Source organism: Protopterus annectens, chromosome 14.part0 (genome assembly GCF_019279795.1).
Source record: "Protopterus annectens isolate FY-2018-M chromosome 14.part0, PAN1.0, whole genome shotgun sequence".
Classification (NCBI taxonomy): Eukaryota; Metazoa; Chordata; order Ceratodontiformes; family Protopteridae; genus Protopterus; species Protopterus annectens.
Window position 1 is genome coordinate 1157054063 of NC_056748.1, and position 19623 is coordinate 1157073685.

Genomic DNA, 19623 nt, shown 5'->3' on the forward strand with positions numbered 1-19623 from the left:
ACATATAGGACATAAGTTACATCTGTCTCATGCAGTCTAGAATTATGTTAATGTCTTTCACTGTGTTGCTTCTTTGGGAAGGCCATAATCTGACATAATATTACTATTCATGTCTCCATGAGCTGTCCTTATTTCCTTTTATCCCATGCATTCTTGATTTATGTTCTTTCTCCAGGAAATAATCCCATAGTCATAAGTCATAAATTAACGGGGAGGCAAAGGTCGAAAATAGGGACAATTTTGAAATATTGCTCTTACAAACTTAGAACGTTGACAGAACAGTACGCTTGCATTACCATGAATTTTCTGAAGGGTATGAAGTGTAAAACTCAAATGTCTGTCATTATTTTCTGACTTCACTCCTCAATGATTTGCCAATGTTTTGTCAGAAAGCTACAATTTTATGAGAAACAGGCCAAAAATATGAGGCATAAATATGGACATTCTGAGAAAATCTTGACAGTTGAGAGTCCTGTGTAAATATCATTACTTTAGTATGTGTTGACTTTTCTTATATAAAGTTTTTGAAAGATATTACTAATTTAGACTCTGTGGATTCCCTTGAACTATCTAAAGGTTGCTTTGCTGCCCAAATGTACCTTCTTTCCTCAAGACTGAAAGCCCATCCAGTCTTTCTCTCTCTCTCTCTCTTCCCCTATCTTTATATGACTTCTAGCTTAGTCCATGCTCGATTTTTCTTGACTATTCTGAATGGCCTCTCTCATATTTCTTTATCAAAGAACAGTTGTGTATTATAGGTACCATTAACCAACAAACGGCAAAAAAAACAGCAGGCACCTTTTTTCACGAGCCACAGTTTATTCACCACAAAAAACAGTTAAGAGCTTGCATCCCAAATGGGGCTTCTTCAGAACTGCCATTAATGAAAGTAATTTAGTTTATATACAATTCCACATCACATGACCTTACTAAAAGACATCTAGTTTTAATAAAAACAGAGGATAAATGCAGCTAAAAGACTAATTAATGCACATGTTAAATAATTCTTAACAAAAATTCCGTTAATAAAAATGTAACAGGACAAGCCCCAATAAAAACAACATAATTAATGCTAATTGAAATCAGTTTAAGTAAATAAATAATTTATTTAACATATAATAAAATGGTGAAAACCCAAAAGGAACCATCAATCAAAGGATTAGCAACTCCCTTTGAAACTCCTTATAGTAATAGCATGACTAAAATATGGAACAGTATTCCCTTCACTCTATGACAAATAAACAACCTCCACACTTTTAAGACCAACTTCAAAATACATCTAATTCATAGAATCTGCAAATATTCTGAATCTCTGGGACAAAATGCCAAACTACTAAGATTTCCTCGTCTTACATATGTCTTGCTTAAGTGAGTTTTATGCTTCTCCCATAAGAATTGTATTTATTATTATTATTCTATCATCATGAATATAGATGCATATCACTATTATATTACTTTATTCCCAATTTTTTGGTAGTCTGTACAACTTAGTCCTGTGGTTACATCTATATTGATAATTTCCAGCTGCCATGATGTTCAGTAATGACCAATAATCTCAATTCTTATAACTTACTACAGTTCATAACTTTTTGATATTCCCTGTTTTTTAACAAAGTCCAGTTATGTTTTGTACCTCCTTCCGTAGGGCTTGTTTAAACTTTGTAATAATGTACCTCTACTATTTCCTGGAGAATTTCTCCTTGGGCCTTTACTAAAAATGGGCAATGTACCCAGTCAGAATTTCCCAGTAAACAAAAGCAAATAAAATGAATAAATTAACCTTCCAGACAGAAAATGGGAGAAGACATCCAGGATTTTAAGGTTTACCCAGAACATATTATATGTCCAAAATAATTCACTGCCCCCACTAGAGGAGCAAAACACTTAGACTTTCTATCCATCCACCTCCCCCTTTTCCCATTTTTGTGCATGGGGTCGGGGTGTCACTTCAGCAGTGACAATTATCTAAAATCAAGTTTTACACCGCCAGGTGACACCACAAACTTGCACGCATTTTCAAACCTGTGGCCAGTTTAGTGTCTATTCCACCTACTGCATACCTTTGGAATGGGAAGGAAACCAGAGCACCAGGAGGAAACCCATGTTAACAACAGGAGGACATGCAGATTCCACAGAGAAGGCACCCCAGCCGAAAATCAAACTGGGGAACCTCTTGCTGTAAGGTAACCATGCTGTCCGCTGTGCCACTGTGCCGCCCACTTTTGTTCTGTTATATTTACGTGTTTGGACTTATGACTATGCTTCCCAATGCACTCTAGTACAAGAAAACAGCATGTGTGTACTCTTGGCCTCATTAGGAAGGAGGAGGTTATGTCACTGAAACAGGGGAAACTGCAAAAGAATAGCACACAATTTTAGAAGCTTGGTTTGACATTCTGTTGCACACAGTCTCCCCAACCCCCATCCATCAGTCATGTAAAATTGTACTAGCCAGATTACAGAATGTGAATCCAAAGGAACAACCACAAAACAAGTAGTATCAGGTGAAGAGAGTGAATTAGAAAGAGCTTAAAATGACCAAAAAGAAAGAAAAATGCATTTTACAATAAACATACGCTGGTGGGGAATTAATATACACACAATATATGGAATCAAGTAAGGATAAAACAAAACTCACTAAACAGAGGAAAAGCTGGGAAATAAATCTAAGCAAAGAAAATCTGGTTTGAGTATGTTAGGTCTGCAAAAGGAGGTGATCAGAATGGCACAGGGTTAATGTCCAGTAACAGTAACCAAATGACTATATCTGAAATAACAGAGCAACGTCAAATACATAAATATATTAAACAAGAAAATAAATTACTCCAGATAATGTTGCATTATAGTCCCTTGACATTGGGAGTATGCAATTAATTTGATCCCGAAAAATTTTAATTTTAGTAAGCTTTAATGTCCTATTGGTGTTACAACTCCTGAATGACTTCTATGAAGCAGTCACCAGAGCCATGGACGAGGGTAAGGTGGTGCACAGAGCCTATCTTGATGTTGTCAAGGCTTTTGACACCATCCCCCACTCTGGTATTATACATAAACTCACTGGATTAGGCATAAATCCCTATGTCACAAGATGGGTGGCCAGCTGGCTCACTGACAGAACCCACACAGTGAAAGTAGCCGACTCCAAATCCAACTTCAGACCAGTGACAAGTGGAGTACCACAGGGCTGAGTACTGGGTCCTCTCCTGTTTGGCATCTACTTCTCAGAAGCCCAGGCTAATACAGCAGGTCTTTAGCTAACAAAGTTGGCAGATGACTGCAAACTAGGTGTCATAATAGAATCGCCTAATGATGTGGACATTCTACAAAGGGGCCTCATTGAGACTGCTGCTTGGTGTCAGAGTCATGGCCTCAAGCTCAATGCCAAGAAGTGCATTGTCATCCCCTTTGGGAAAAACACTGTACCCATGAACTACCACATAGGCGGTAGCCTACTAAACATCGAAAGTGTGATAAGAGACCTTGGGACAAAGGTGGACAGTAGTCTGTCCTTTGATAATCACATCACCACAGTAGTCAGGTTCACCTCCAGAAAAAAAGAGGTTATTGTTCCTCTCTACTCATCCCTCATCAGACCCATTATAGAGTACAACTCCCCGTTTGGCATGTACCTTGCAAGACATCTACAACAAGAAAGGCCACAGAAATACCTCACTAAGAGGATTAACCACCTCAAACAGATGCCATACACAGACCATCTCAAAAAACTCCAGCTCTACTCTGTCTCATCACCTACTCAGAGACGACCTCTGCCTAACATACAAAGCCATGTAAAATCCAGATCTGTTGGACATGCTACACTTAAAGAAACCCCAATCCCTCCGAGCCACATGCTCCAGGGATCTAAGCCGTGCCACCACAACAAACAGAACATGATGGAGGGAATAGATAACTGTTTGAGAGACTTCCCATGCTCTGGAACAGACTACCCATTCATGTCAAGCAAAGCACCTTATTAGCCCTCTTTAAGAAAAATCCCGACAATTGGATGGGAAATAGGAAATTCACCCAGGGGATCACTTCTGTGGCTCAGCTAGACAGGGACGCAGGAAAATTACTTTCTTGGGTGGTGAAAGTCAGGGAATGTTTTTGGCTAGGCTTATATAGGCCCCAGGGCCGACAGCCTAGTACCTACCTATGAACCTCTGAACAAATAAATAAATAAATGAGAACCATGGAAAGCATGTTGACACTCAACAAACACTTACGATAAGTTAAATGTAAAATAAATAATAAATAAATAAATAAATATTTATAAGTGAAAGGTTCCTACAAAGGCAACCCAACTCATTACTGTTCCAGATGTTTGCTGAGAACTGTGTCAAAGTTAGCAGAGAAAGTGATTTGTGAAAGTCAGAATGGAATTTGAAAACACTGAGGCTTCAAGACTGAAGACAGTATAAACACAGAAAGTAGTTATCTATCATGGCCAAATGTCCATGTTTTCCAGTCTCTGGGCCTGGGATTCCAAGATGATGTAAGTTGACTCCATGGCACAGAAGAATGAAACCCTATAAAACCCTATGCCACTGATGCTCTGGTTTCAGTGCAGCTTGGGCATGGGAGGAGACAGTTCATGAGAGATGGTAGTCAGTAGCCAACACTGTCCTGCATATGTCATGGGAATGGCGCTGGCTAAGCCTTGCCGTAGTAGCACCCCTTGAGATAGTCTTTGAAAGTGCAGCCCATGTGTGGAGGAATTCTGTGCTCACAGCCTAGCCAAGGATAACTTGCACTTCAGTCAGGAAGTGCAGATACGCAGAGGGCTAGACTGTCTTGGGTTTGACATAGCAAGGATTGCACCATGCTTGACATCAGTGGGGGGGGGGGTTGTAGACCTAGCACACAGAACGTTTCAGAATTTGCCAAGAATGACCCTGCACTAGTACTATCCTTATTTATCCACTTGTACTATGGAATATGAGGTCTCCACTACTAGGTCCCTCCCTCACCAGGAGGTACCAAACCAGACTGGCCATTTCTTTTAGTGTGTTGGCACTCAGCATTTTGTGAGCCAACATTTCAATAGGGAGTATAACTGGGATCATAGCATATTTACTTTGAGGGGGATCCATACACAGGATAAGGCATATGGTAGCTGTCTCTGCAGGGTAAATCTTCTGTTTTCCATCCTTAGATCCAAGTTACGCTTGAATATGGACAGACACAAACTTTGTTTTACATGGATAGATAGCCTGTTCCAGAGCAGCAGTAACCTCTATGAGATAAGCCTGTCCCTCCAAACCATTGTTTTGATGTTGCAGAACAGATTTAGATCCCTGGACAGAGAAGTTCTGAAGCCTTGTGGCTTGCTGATGTGCAACAAATCCATTAGTATTGGGTCAGGGGATGCCTTTTATGCCGTGCATCCCAGACCCAGGTCACCTCTCAGCAATCTGTAAGATACCGAGTATAGTGACAGGGCATTGAGTGGGTCTATGCAGGACATGCTGTTTAGGCCTTAGATCCTATTAGTAAGGTATCTCTGTGGGTGTTTCAGTTGGTGCATGTGTCTAGATAGAAGCACACCAAAGGGGGTCTTATATTCAATAATTGGCCTGATGAGGGCTGAGTAAAGGGGGACAATGACATCTCTAGATCTAGACACAGTCCCTTTGTCTATAAGCTATGTAATATAGAATGACTTACATATGACCATAGGGATATGTAGTCAAAAGTAAGGTCACTGTCCACATACGTTCCCAAATCCTGAACAACTGGATCAGTTCTTACGGGACTATAATCAATCTGGTAGTTGCATGGGGTAGATGACTTCCCAAAGAATACAGTAATTCAATTTTTGACATTAATTTCAGTCCATAATTATGGCACCAGTTATTTGTTTGAGATAAACCTGCCTGCAGGCTGGCAAAGTCATTTGGAGATTCAGTGACTGCTCCTAGCTTGCAGTTATCTGCAAACGTAGTTGGCCAAAGTCCTTTAGCTAAAATACTTGCTTCATCTTATTCGGGGTCACAATAAAGTCAGAGCTTATCCTGGTATTCAGTGGGTATAAGTCAGAGAACAAATCTTTGATGTTATATCAGTCCATCACAGTTTAGACACACACATACGTATGCACACACTTGAAATTTCTCACTCATCCACGTCTATAGTATATACTATGCCTGTCACCAGCTATGAGCTTTTCCCTTAGTGACAACTAAATCAAACTCCTGCAGGAAATAAGCCCTATTCTCAGCTTGACAGATTAATAACCATGAGGAATAGATCACGTGATCTACAGTGTGCAGATTCATTTTTGAGGGATACCATTTTGCTCAAATGAAATGATCTGCCCTTCTTTAAATGCTGTGATAAGATTTCATTAAAAATAGCAAATTCATTCAGAAGAATGTACACCAATTTTCCTCAAGTGCTTAACACTGCATAATGATATGCAGCTTAGGGAACCACACAGGTTACATCTAAAGACATACGTCATCAATAAAATAACAATGTTTACAGTTATGATAGCAAAATAGATATCTGTGACCTAGCATTGAATGTTATGCCGATAGCCTCCCAAATGAAGACTACATGATGATCAATAGTGACCAATTTCAGGCTCGGCCCAGATGAAATGCAGAACATTTCACAAACAGAGAATACAGAAATTTAAGCAATAACAGAATAGTTCAGACTAATTAGATAGAACAAAATTGGGTATATACATGTAATATACAGAAATATTGCCAGTCCAGCTATCTGGAATTTTGTAAATCATTCTATGTCATTTGTGAATATTGATATGACTAATACAGAAATGTATGTTATGTACTGAGATAAGATGTATCACAGTGTACCCTGCTAGAACATAGAAGATTAACATGCAAAACTTAAGAATAGTTGAAGTTAAGTTGCTTTATAGCTGGGCCATAAACAGAAGATGTTATCTCTCAGTTTCAGTTTAGTAGCAGACACAATGTCTAGAGCTAGAAGTTTTTGTATTGTCTTGAAAGAGAAATAATTACTAGGTTCAAATGTAAAAGAGGTTTTATTGTTTTACTACTTCCAAGATCTGCAAACATCTGAGAGATATGTATTTTAACACAGAGATGTTAATTTCTGTTAGTTTCTGCTTTAGCCTGAGAACTGAAGTCAGGTGACAAAAATGATTTCATCCAAGTTAACCAAGCAGTAATATTTGATATTGATTTAAGAATTCTCTCAGAGACAGTCTATACATTTTGTATTTTGTCTTGGAACTAGCAAGAACATCCACTCATCACCACCGTCTGCACTTGCCTTGCTGGAAATAAGTTTCTAGGGCTTAGTGACTCTTTTAGATATAGTTAGGAATATAGTAAAGATTAGTTTAGATGTTTTCTGTATAATTTGAGACTGTCCTGCATTGTTGTTTTAAATATTTCCTGTGATTTTGAACTCTGACGTTACTGTGTTGCTTTACTGAGTATTGTCTTGTTCTTTTATTATTAAATATATTTAAACCTATCTTTGTGGCTAATATTTGTGAGACATATTTAAACTCTTAGGGTACTTGCATATCTATATGGTGACACTGTACAGGCCACTCCAATAGCCCTGCTTGGTCAGACTACCATTTGGATTAATAGCAACATTACACAGTAGGATTGGACACCCTTTGCAAGAGTCTTATAATAGCTGATAAGTAGGGGTTCTTGTAGTAGTGATAACTACCTTATAGTCTGAGCAGAAGGGGCATAGCTAGTAAACCTATGCCCGCCTTTCCCAGGAGTGAGTGTGTGTGTGTGTGTGTGTGTGTGTGTGTGTGTGTGTGTGTGTGTGTGTGTGTGTGTGTGTGTTTGTATATAATCAATCCTCAAAGAGTGTGTGTGTGTGTGTGTGTGTGTGTGTGTGTGTGTGTGTGTGTGTGTGTGTGTGTGTGTGTGTGTGTCAGCTACTTGGGCAGGGACATGAAGCATTGGTTGGACAGAGGGGCTGCTGGAGATTTTGGCTTGGCCACTCAGCTGAGATCTCAACCCTATAGCTGTGCCAGAGGGGAGTCTTATTGAGGATCTGGAGAAAGAGGGAGAAACCAGCCCCAGACTGACTGTGGTCTCTGTGTGCTCTTAAGGGAAATTGTACTTTACTGTGTGTGTACCTGTCATCCTCCCAATGTGTACGTGCCCTAGCTGTTGTCAGTGATAAGGATTGACACTCCTTGATTACTGAGCCAGTGCAGGGGTGTCACAATACATTTCAAAGAACAAGCACAGTGCATTGCACAATTCTTATATATTAGTTTCTAAAGTGGGTCAATCTTTGGTGAATCTTGAGAAAGGAGAAAAGACTCAGAAAGAAGGTAGGTTCATTCTTTGACAGTTCAAAAACAGAAAAAAACTTAATCATAGTAGGAAATACACATTTATTTTTATTTATTTATCTACTTACTACATTTGGTAATAGAGTAAGTACAATGGTTCAAGGACCCTTTTCAGCCACATCCTAGCTTATAAAAAATCAAAAATTCTTGTGATAAAATGTACTAAAATAAACAGCACAAAACATTTAGGAATATCACACATTTAAACAGTGGTAAGGAGGAGTCAGACATGGTTTATTAAACTTGTTTCTAATAAAAGTATAACATGATTAATTGCATCAACAATTACATTAAGAAATATACTGTCTATTGAAATGGCAAGGATTGTCTAGTACTAGAAGTAAGAATATAACTGACATGCTACATTGGTTTTGTCTCTTTAAAATATTTTTATTGAATTATCACTTGTGACTTAGGCAAATGTACAGTTATACAAAAGAAATCAAATTGTATTAAATTAACATTAACAAATAGTTTAATTCACAGTGGTAAGTGTGGTTGGGCTTGTGATGACATAGTCACATTTATTAAAAGTTAGGCCAAAACCAATGTTGGAAGATAAATTTTCCTTATTTGTGCGGTAGTTAAAAACAGTGGGGCTTTATGGAGAAACTGCTGGAAGTACAAAAGCAAAGAATAAAATGGTACCATTCATACAAAGGCAGTGTCACTATTGTATTTTAGGATATATTCCCTCCCACTATTAAAGGCATTTTTCTTTAGCTTTAGTCATTGCAATGATACAACAGCCAGAAGGACATGGTTTGGAAACAGCGATTCCGTGTGACAAATATACTTCAAGTATACCGTTTTGGTGTATTTACTATCAACTAACATCTGCTTATTCTGTGTCTGTTGCAGGAGCAGCTGAATCAGTCAGTGCAGGGTTATTTGATGTGTATTTAATCACCCAGTGTTCTGCTGACCAAAGTGCATGTCATTTCTAGTGTATTAAACCAACAGCTCATTGGAAGAATTGTAGTGTTCTTGTGTTCTGCACTTAACACAAGCTTCTGTTATGCGCACTGTTAATTTTAAGAGTACAGTGTAACAATATCTGATGTCATGCATATGCTCCTTCACAGATTTCAGCTGAGCACTGGCTCTTGCCATGAATGGTGGGCTGGGATACTCTCCAGCATGGATGTAACTACAGGTGAGTTTTTTTTGGATATAGGTGTCAACCTAATAAGGGATACGTTTGTGGAGGGAGATAATATGCTATGGGGCTAAGGGCTGGGAGCTGGTATAATGGTTAAGGTAATTACCTCATAAATACAAAGTACAGGATTTGATTCTCACCTTTGGAAGGAAAACTGGCTAGGCTTAAAGTTGCCCACAGAGTCAGCTACCCTAGTAATTACCTATAAACCTATGTGCCCAAAAGATCACATCATATACGATTAATGTATACAAATAATTCAGTAGGAGGAATGCAGAGGTCGCAAAACCCCCTAATGATAAAGGGTTTTGTCAGAACAGGGATAGCAATACATAATGTAGCTAAATGTCTTTCACTTTAGCTTAACTTGACTGGGAATGAGGATATTTCTTATTATAGAATGACTGTCCATTAACATTCAAAAACAAGCATGCTGATTGGTCAGCCCTGCCAGCATGCCTGTGGTAAATCGAACATGTACCAATGGAAGACAGTCCAGTCGCCTGGACTTTCTTCTATTAATATATGTTACGGAAATTCTACTTTTCTTTAATTTTTAAAATAAAAATAAACTTACAAAAACCAGAGACTTCAGAAGAACAAGACAGATGGTACAGAGAAAAATACAAGGACAATCAGGTACAGTATGCAAAACTAGAGAAACTTACCTGATTATCCTTATATTTTCTGTGTCCCTCATGACTAAACCATACCAACCATGGGTCAATCCAGTATTACCCACACCCAGCTGTGAAGGAAACATTAACACATGCATGCAAGCGCGTACACACACACACACACACACACACACACACACACACACACAAAACTAGTGAAATTTTAAAATAGGCATGATAAACTGAAATTGTGCTTATATGAGTCTGAATTATTAACACCAAAAGCCTGAAGTGGAGATAGAAAACTCAGCAGTCTATATAATGCTCTCTCTCTCTGTACCTTCCTCTCTGAAAGTGTGTTTATATATATATATATATATATATATATATATATATATATATATATTTATATTATTTATATATATATATATATATATATATATTATATATACATATATATATATATATATATATATATAAAATATATAATATATTAATAATTAATAATATATATATATATATAATATTATATATATATATATATATATATATATATATATTATATAATATATATTTATTATATTATATTATTTTTATATATATATATATATATATATATATATATATATATATATATATATATATAATATAATACAGATATAATATCTATCTATATATATATATATATATATATAATATATATGTATATATAGTAATATTACTATTATTAATTATTAATATTATTAATTATTAATATTATTAATATATTATATATTATATTATCAATATATATATACATATAAAACATATATAACAATATATATATTTATATATATTTTATATATATATGTATATATATATATATATATATATATATATATATATATATATGTATGTCTCTGTGTGTGTATGTATCTGTATCTATGTACATTTTTTATTTATTTATTTATTTACATTTATTGACCAGGAGTGTCCGACTGGACGTAGGTCCATTTTCAGTGGAGGCCCAGGGAGAAAAGCTCCATGGTTAAAATATACAGACAGTAGTTACATTGGATTTACATAGCAATTAGCATTTTTTCAAAATAGCAATTCACAATTACAAACATAGTTACAGATGAAGAACATAGTACATCAGTAGACAACTAGAATTTTTATCTGCGAAGTACATAACAGACATTAACAATTGTTACAGTAAGAAGTCCCTGCTGTATAATAAGTAGTTAAGCTTATGAACATCTGAGCTAGCTATAATCAAGGTAGTTAGTGGGATAGAAAGAAAGATAGTGGGTGGATGGGGTGGGTGATATTAGAGGGGGAGTTGCAAGGGTATAGCCAGCATGTTTTTAGGTGCACTTTTAGTAAAGTTTTGAAGTGGGTGCATGATGGTACAGAGGTAACTGTGGCTGGGAGGGAGTTCCATAATTTGATTATGGTGCAAGAGAATAGTGCTTCACCAGCAGAGTTATTGGCTTTAGTGATGTGTAAGTGATTTTTGTTGCTGGATCTTAGTGGTCTGGTGGTGCGATAGCGTTGGAGTAGATTCTGGAGGGATGGGACTTTTAGTGGATGGTTTACTAGTTTGTGAGCGAGTGTGAGTTGATACCATTGAAGGAGGTGAAATGTACATATACATGTCTAAATATATCCATTGAAGGAGGTGAAATGTACATATACATGTCTAAATATATCCATTGAAGGAGGTGAAATGTACATATACATGTCTAAATATATCCATTGAAGGAGGTGAAATGTACATATACATGTCTAAATATATCCATGCAGACTTTTCATAATGTTTCTTCTCATACTTTGCCTGCTGTACATACATAGTAATTTTTCTCATTATCCTAAAGCACGGTTTTCCTCTGCATAATGCATGTGTAATGCTTCATTATACTTGAATAGAACCTTTAAAAGTTAAGTCTGGCTTTCATAAATGCTGTCCTCCAAGACATAAAACAAATAGCACCTGCAGAAGCACAACCTATGTCATCACAAATGTTCACCATCTAAATATCTACTGAATTCTTTCATTGGACTGTATTGATGTATTTGTAACGACTCTTTTCTCCTTTATTGTGCTTTTATGATGTCTCACTCACAAAGGAGAACTGTAGCCACCAATTTCACCATTTGTCTAGTCTGGATTTCAGTTTATTTATTGTATTTATTTATTTATTTATTTATTGACATTTGTTAACCAGGTTGGTCCAGCTGGGCTTGTGGCCCATTTTCAGTGGAGACCCAAGGAGAAAAGCTCCAAAAAAAAACACAAACAGTTTACAGAGAATGAAACATTTGAGTCAAAAATATGGTCAAAATCAGTTATACAAGAATGTTAGAGAGACAAAGCAGATAACACATGATATATACATATATATATTTTTACAGACTAAAAAATATATTTACATATTTACAGAAAGAGTTAAGTCCAACAGTACTGATTGTAGAGTTTAATAAGTATCCACGATAGTGGAATACTTAGCTGTATGTGGAGGGACTGAAAAGGTATATAGTGGGGCTGTGGGAGCTTAAGTAAGGGCTTGACAGGGACATATTCTGGAGCTGAGTAGGTGAAGTTTGAGTTTTTCTTTAAAGTGGGATGGGCGAATGATGGAACAAATGTCTCTTGGGAGTTTGTTCCAGGCTTGGGCGACGGAGTGTTTATATAGGAGTTTGCCAGCTATTTATTTTGGGTTGGTACATTTGTAGTAGTTGCTGATTAGAGGTACAGAGAGTCCGTGAAGGAGTGTAGATAGAGATGAAGGAAGAGAGAGAGAGAGCAGGGCAGGATGAAAGTTTGTAAGGAATGAAGTGTAACATTTAAAGTTGTGACAGCAGTAGAAGATGGGGGAATTCTAACCAGTGTAGAGTATTTAGGGCAAGGCAGTGATGTGTATTGTATGGAGAGTGTGTGATAAATCCAGCTATCTTGTGGTAAGTTTGTTGGAGTTTGTTTAAAGTAATAGTTTGGATGTTGGTGAGTACTGGGGCAGCATATAGAAGGGAGGGGAGGAGAAGAGCTTGTGCAAGGGAGAATCTGGCATTTGTAGTTGGAATTTTTTGTTGCGATACAGTAAACCATGTTTCTGGTGAATCCTTTTTATGCTTGGGATGATGTGCAGGTTGAATTTGAGTTCATCATCTATGATGACCCCAAGGAGTTTAGTGTGAGCTTCAGGTTGGATAACAGTGTTATTAGAAGAAGTGATAGTAAAGGTGGATTTGAGGTGAGAGAGAGATCGGGGGAAAAATAATAAGAGTTTGGTCTTTTTAGGGTCGAGAATGAGTAGATTTCTGGACAACCACTGTTCAGTGGATAGGAAGGCCTGTTGAGTAAGAGTGTGGAGATTGGAGATACTGTCTGAGGTGGAGATGAGAGTTGAGTTGTCTGCATATTGGATGAGGGAGGATTGTTTATTTATATTTATTTATTTATTGACATTTGTTAACTGGGTTAGTCCAACTGGGCTTGTGGCCCATTTTCAGTGGAGACCCGAGGAGAAAAGCTCCAATGATACATTTACAAGAAGTATAGAGATTACTGGTAAAGACATTAAATAGGAGGGGACCCAGGATGGAACCCTGTGGTTCCCTGGTTGGGACAGGTATGAATGGAGAAGTGGATGAGAGCCATTTAACAGATTGCTGCCTGCAGGATAAGTAACTGGAGAACCAGGCAAGGGAGGAAGAAGATAGATTGAGGTCTGCAAGTTTAGATAGAAGTAAGGGATGGGAGACAGTATCAAAGGCTTTGGAAAGGTCAAGGAAGAGACATGATATGAGTTTGTTATTGTCTAGTGCCTCAGCAATGGTATGTGTAAAGGATAAGAGGGCAGTAGTTGTGCTGTGGTTGGGTCAGAAACCATGCTGAGTGGGAATAAGGAGGTTATGCTGAAGGAGGTAGTTGAGTAGTTGTGAGTGGATACATTTTTCGAGAATCTTAGAGAGGGGAGATCTTTACTATTACTAGCTTAGTGAATGTTCACAACAAAAGGCCAGATATCACTGCATTTCTTTTCTAGCTTGCAAAGTCTTACTTATTCACTCTGCAGGCTGCATTAAGCAACATGTTCTCCAATTATTTCATATTACCTTAACCTGGATTTTGTCAAGTTCACATATAACCAAGCCTACTGAATTTCCCCTCTAATCTGCTCAGATTAATCAGGATCGGTTATTTATTGATTAACTGACTGACTCTTTTGGTTGATTGTTACACTACATTACATCTATATTCATTTTCTGGTACTTCCCATTGTTGGGTATCCAGCAGCTTGGAGCACCCTACAAGGACATGTAGGAAAGCCTCTGTATGTGTACATAGCAGTTATCTTGAACTATATTGTACATAACAGCAGAGCTACTTTGGAAGCTCAAACTTTCAAAACTTCGATGTTATGGTCCCAACCATGTGAAGTTCAAAGTTCTTTAAGTTCAAAACTTCAATTAAAAAAAAGAAAAAGAAAAACAATTTTTTTTACATTTATGCAGGGGGGCAAATGCCCCTGCACCCCCCACACCCCTTGCAAATATACCAACTCCAAGATTGCACTACAGTGAAGAGAATGTTAAATTTCATATTCCACGCTGTATGGCAATCTCCATTTAAACTGTTCACAGTTTCAAACCTTCGATTTTATAGTTGAAATGTTTCTTTAGAAAACAGTTTTATCTGCCATATTCTACTTTCAGTAATGGGAGTGGGGAATTGTCAAGGGAAAACTCCTTTTCTTGTGTGGCAGGTTTTTTCAGAAGAAACAAAAACATGCATTTTCCTCATACTGGCTAGAGTCGATTGGTTTAAAAGTGGTCATCTAATGTTCTGCCTCCTGTGTCCCCAGTGTCATGAAAATGATATGTGGCAGTGTGATACTCTGCATCGATGCAAGTTCCTACTGGCCCACACACCATGCGGAACTTGGTTATTACACTGCAGGTAAGGAACAAAAGAAAGTAGTCAGCGCAGGGGCCAAGCATTGTGACAGCCCTGACAGAGTGTAATTATTCAGCAGAGAAGCTCAATTGGCTGTTTTTTTAGCTGTTCACACGTCTGCTGAGTTTACTTTCTTTTAGTGTTGTTAAGATTAGAGTTTCCTAGCAACCACATCTTAATAACCCAGACAGCAAACAAAACAACAAAACTGAACAAGTGATTTGAGATCTTAAAGTTTGCTTGTGTGCTTAACAGAACCACATGGTATAGTGCTGCTGTGAATGGTAAGTCATCTTTTCTTAGCTTTCTATTAATTCACTTATGACAGTGTCTTCTGGTCCACTGATTTGTTTTGCTTTTTTGTTTCTGAGTTTGTAAATATTGTTTGACAGTTTTCGTCCTGATGAGGCTGAAACTTAATTTCTATTCCAGGCTGTGAAGTATTCACATCTTATTAATCTCAAGATTTTTATTAGCTTGTGAATTTTAATATTTCTCCTTATTCAAAGATTGTTTCAATACTGAAGTATTATGACATGTAAAGTAGTGACTTCTGCCAAAGTGATACAAAAAACCCTGAGTCTGATTCTAATTAAATGCAGCATCACATTTTATATACATATTTAACATGGCAAAGTATTTTATCTCAGCAGAAACTTACCTTTCATCATGCAGTGGATATTGGAGTTGGCTTCAAAGACAGCTGTTTATGATGCATGTTTAATGATTAATTATAGTTTTGGTAATACTTTATTAATGTGAAATTATCAGTAGAAACTGCATTGAGACTTCTAAATTTTACCAAAGAGACATGATGTAATATTCTATGACCTCAAAAGGTAAGGAATAACACTCATCTGACAAACTTTTTTCAACAACATTAAACAAAATCTACCTGGGCTTTGCCACCACATTCTATGTTTAGACGACTTATATGAATAACTACAGAATTAAGTAACAGAAATCTAGGACAAAAAAAAAATAAAATGTACATGGTCATTCTGTATCCATAATGATCCTTTAAAGTGAATATGATATAAGCACATGCTGTTTTCTATACTGTATGTTATTATCCAGCATGCAATTTTCATGAATATACTTTTTATCTAACAAATTCTGAAGTCCAGTGATAAAATTGTCTGCACTGCTTTCTGTGTGTGTGTAACAGTGCAGATGAAAGTTTGGGGTTTCAGTGATAGTATAGTCTACTGCAATACACCTCCGTTGTTTTACCATGTCCCTGTGACATGTATCTGATTAAACTTGTATGAATTACAATGAATTCATTATTTGGTAGAGCAGAATCATAAATCTTAGTACTGACTGGATTAATACTACTGGTGTACACCTAAGAACAATGGAATACTTCCGATGACAGTATAAATTATATACCTATAGTTTGTCTCCTACTAGTGGGTAGAATTAACCCATACCATAATCTGCTTAAGCGGTGAACACGATCATAAAATACTAGTGACTTGATTCAAGTGGTGAGTTTTTACAGTAGCAGTTTGCCTCACAAAGTATCAAAAACATAATAGTTCTCACACCTGTATGATGTTCTTGTCTGTTTCTCGCTGTCCTTCTTTGACATCTCATTTCAATGTAGAAATGCAGTTAAAAGACATGAATGCTGTAGGCACCTGAATGAAACTTCTTATTAAATTAATCAAGCAAATGGAATTTAAGAAGCTTTCAGCAGTATGAGAAAGTAACCTGAAGGAAAGGACAGTACAGGACAGTACAGAAGGTCTGGTAAAACTGCAAAAACCTTTTTGCCCCAGCCTTGCCAACAACGTCTCTTCAGGATTATTCGCTATCACCAAGCTCTAGTAATAAAGCTTAACGGTTGAAACAATGACCAGTAAACAGTCCATACTATTTAAAACTAAGTTGTTTGTTGTTGTGTCTTTCGGCTTTTCCCGGTTAGGGGTCGCCACAGCGGAACTCCGGTCCGCTAATGATTGGAGTTGATTTTTGCGTGCTGAGTTGCCGGCCCTGACGCACAACCTTCAACGAAGGTACGCACATTCACGCATGTCTCCACAGTAGACGCTCTAGCTGAGAATCGAAGGGGGCAACGTGTTGCTGTGATGCGCAACGCTACCGCAGCACCACCCTGTTAAAAACTTTCAAGAGCCCATTACACAACTGTAATAAGACCCATTTGTACACTGCGGGTCCCAGGTTGCGTTAAAACACTTTTTTTAGCAAAGGTTAAATTAACAATAATTAACTGACTTCTTTTCATTAAAAAAAAACTTTATACTGATCACAGCATGCAAGGAATTCTTTTTGTGAATGACATATTACTTGTGTATTTTTTTATTGAAAGAGTGTTGATGGTGCCTTAGGTTGGTGGTGGTTTTATTTGTTTATTTTTTTTAATGAAGATATTTAGTATAAAGTATCCTCTCAACTATGCTATGAAAGCAAACTTCAAAGTGCATTGTTATGTGAAACACTTGACTTCAGGATAGGGTGAACCTGAACAAGAGAGACAACATGAAATGATAAGACACCAACAGACAAAATTAAACAAAATAATCTGGCAGCATTTGTATCTCTTACTATAAAAATGACAAAATTAGCCTTCAACTTGCCAAAGCAGGAGATGCTTAACATGAAAATGCCATTTCAGGACACAGCGACAGAAACACAAGTAGCACAACTAAAGAATAAGATACTTCTACTAAATTCTGAAGATGTGTACTGTAGAAAACATTTCAGAATGCATTTAATAGAACTGAGAAATAAAACTCTCTGGGTACTAGGAAATAGCTAGGAATATGCCCTGCCTCTGTTTGCCTGTGCCGCCAACAAAAACCTTAGAACACTTGCTACAAAGCCCCTCAGACAAAATGTTTTGCCTTCATGCTCATCTCCCCTCAAAATGAACACCATTGTGACACCCTCCAACATGCCAAATGGCTTCCCGGAAAGCTACGAGCTGATTAACTTCTCTGCTGAACCTCCAAACTCTTTGGGAGAGCCCTTACCACTCCTTAGGCATCAACTAACCATCAGCGAAACTTCATATCAACGTTGTTTACAAGTGAGCAATGTCCAAGAAGTAGTCAGACCACAAAACTGTCTGTCTTCATCTACCACGCCTTTTCCATTCTTCTTCTTTGGGATTCATTATATACCGAAGCTTGTATCATTAGTGAGTGTATGCAATTAAGACCCCAGTAAATTTCCTTCCTAAATCTACCCACCCCATCTCCATCCAGCACTCTTACTCCAAGCCCAACTTACAGGAGCGCCGCATTAGACATATGGATGCACAGTAACTCCTCTACTTTAACCCCTCCCCCTCATTTCTACCCAGCTAAGCATCTGCCACCCCAATATTCCACCCCATTTTTCTTTTTCCCTCCAGTTGAATTGTCTGCTTCCCAAACCTTCATAATAACTGCCTCACTCTTCCAAGTCTTTCTCAACTTGGTAATTTAAGTTCTTACACAAATATGACCACTGTAATGATCTATGTGTATCAGTAAATACTGTGTGTAACTGCATTTGTACTGATTAATGTTCGCCTTACATATTCTACACTCATTGCAAACCCATGAATTACTTTTGTATTCTAATCTTGTATTTCTTTCTACTCCCTTCTTGCTGTAATGTCTGGGTTGTGGCTAAAATGGATCCTTCCTGGGTCTGTCTACTACCTTGGCCAACAAATTAATAAGTAAATATACTTGCAAGATACCTTGTTTCACAGTTTCCTAATTGTTTGGAAAGCCTCTCCTTTCTTTTGGATCACAGGGCAGGCCTAGCATCACAATAATGAATATAGAGTTTTTTTTTTTTTCTAGGAAAGTCATCACACAAGGGATGCAACCTACTGAAAGGAACTGTGTGCCTTTATTCTGTATACAGTCATGGGGGAAGAACTGGGAACATTGTCGCTTGATGGAGATACTAACTATAAACTGATCTTCTTATATGCTGATACCAAAGATCACAGACTTTCATTGAAAACATATAATGGACAAAATGATACATTATAAAAACAATCACCTTTATCTATAGCTCCTTTCACTATTCATGAATGTCTTGTATGACAAAAGCATCGTACTTCTGTTGAGTAATATCTCATTTTGGTGGCATCATATAATTGCATCTAAAATGATTTCAACGATATAAGTAATGCGCTCACTGGATGGCAGAGGCAGGACACATTTTGACAAATCATTGAGAGCATCCCCATCTTACAACAAGCTTAAGAAAGCGATTCCGAACTATATACTATTTCAAGTTGTCACATTCAACAACCTGAGCATTTTGACTCACAGGGGAAATTCAGAAGCAAATCTATATTGAGCAGTGAATTTATAAAATGTTACTTTGTTAAAACTATTCTTACAGGTTCATAGGTATAAACTAAGCTAATGACTGCCTTTATAAGCCTAGCCGTGAAATCCAACCCAATTGTATCCTACAAAAAATTACACTTCAGAAACATTTCTTGTCTTTACATGTCATTTTATATCCCAAAAGGAGAAAAAGTCACAACATGTTCCCAGGCCATTGTAAACACGTTTTTCAGATTAACATGGAGTTGAAATACAAT

General features: G+C 37.2%; 1 protein-coding gene across 4 annotated transcripts in view; it reads left to right on the forward strand.

Moving 5' to 3' along the window:
- Nucleotides 1-19623, forward strand: part of TBATA (thymus, brain and testes associated) — a 692576-nt gene that overhangs the window by 193508 nt on the left and 479445 nt on the right. Inside the window, exon 1 of one of the 4 annotated variants that reach the window (XM_044056961.1) lies at nt 9424-9482. The exons of 1 other annotated variant lie outside the window; for it this stretch is intronic. In XM_044056961.1, coding sequence (XP_043912896.1) covers nt 9442-9482 — 41 coding nt within the window. In that variant the 5' untranslated portion in view covers nt 9424-9441. Of the gene's footprint in view, nt 1-9423; nt 9483-15236; nt 15329-19623 lie in introns of those variants that run through there. 2 more of the 4 variants (XM_044056963.1, XM_044056962.1) reach the window with 2 other exon arrangements.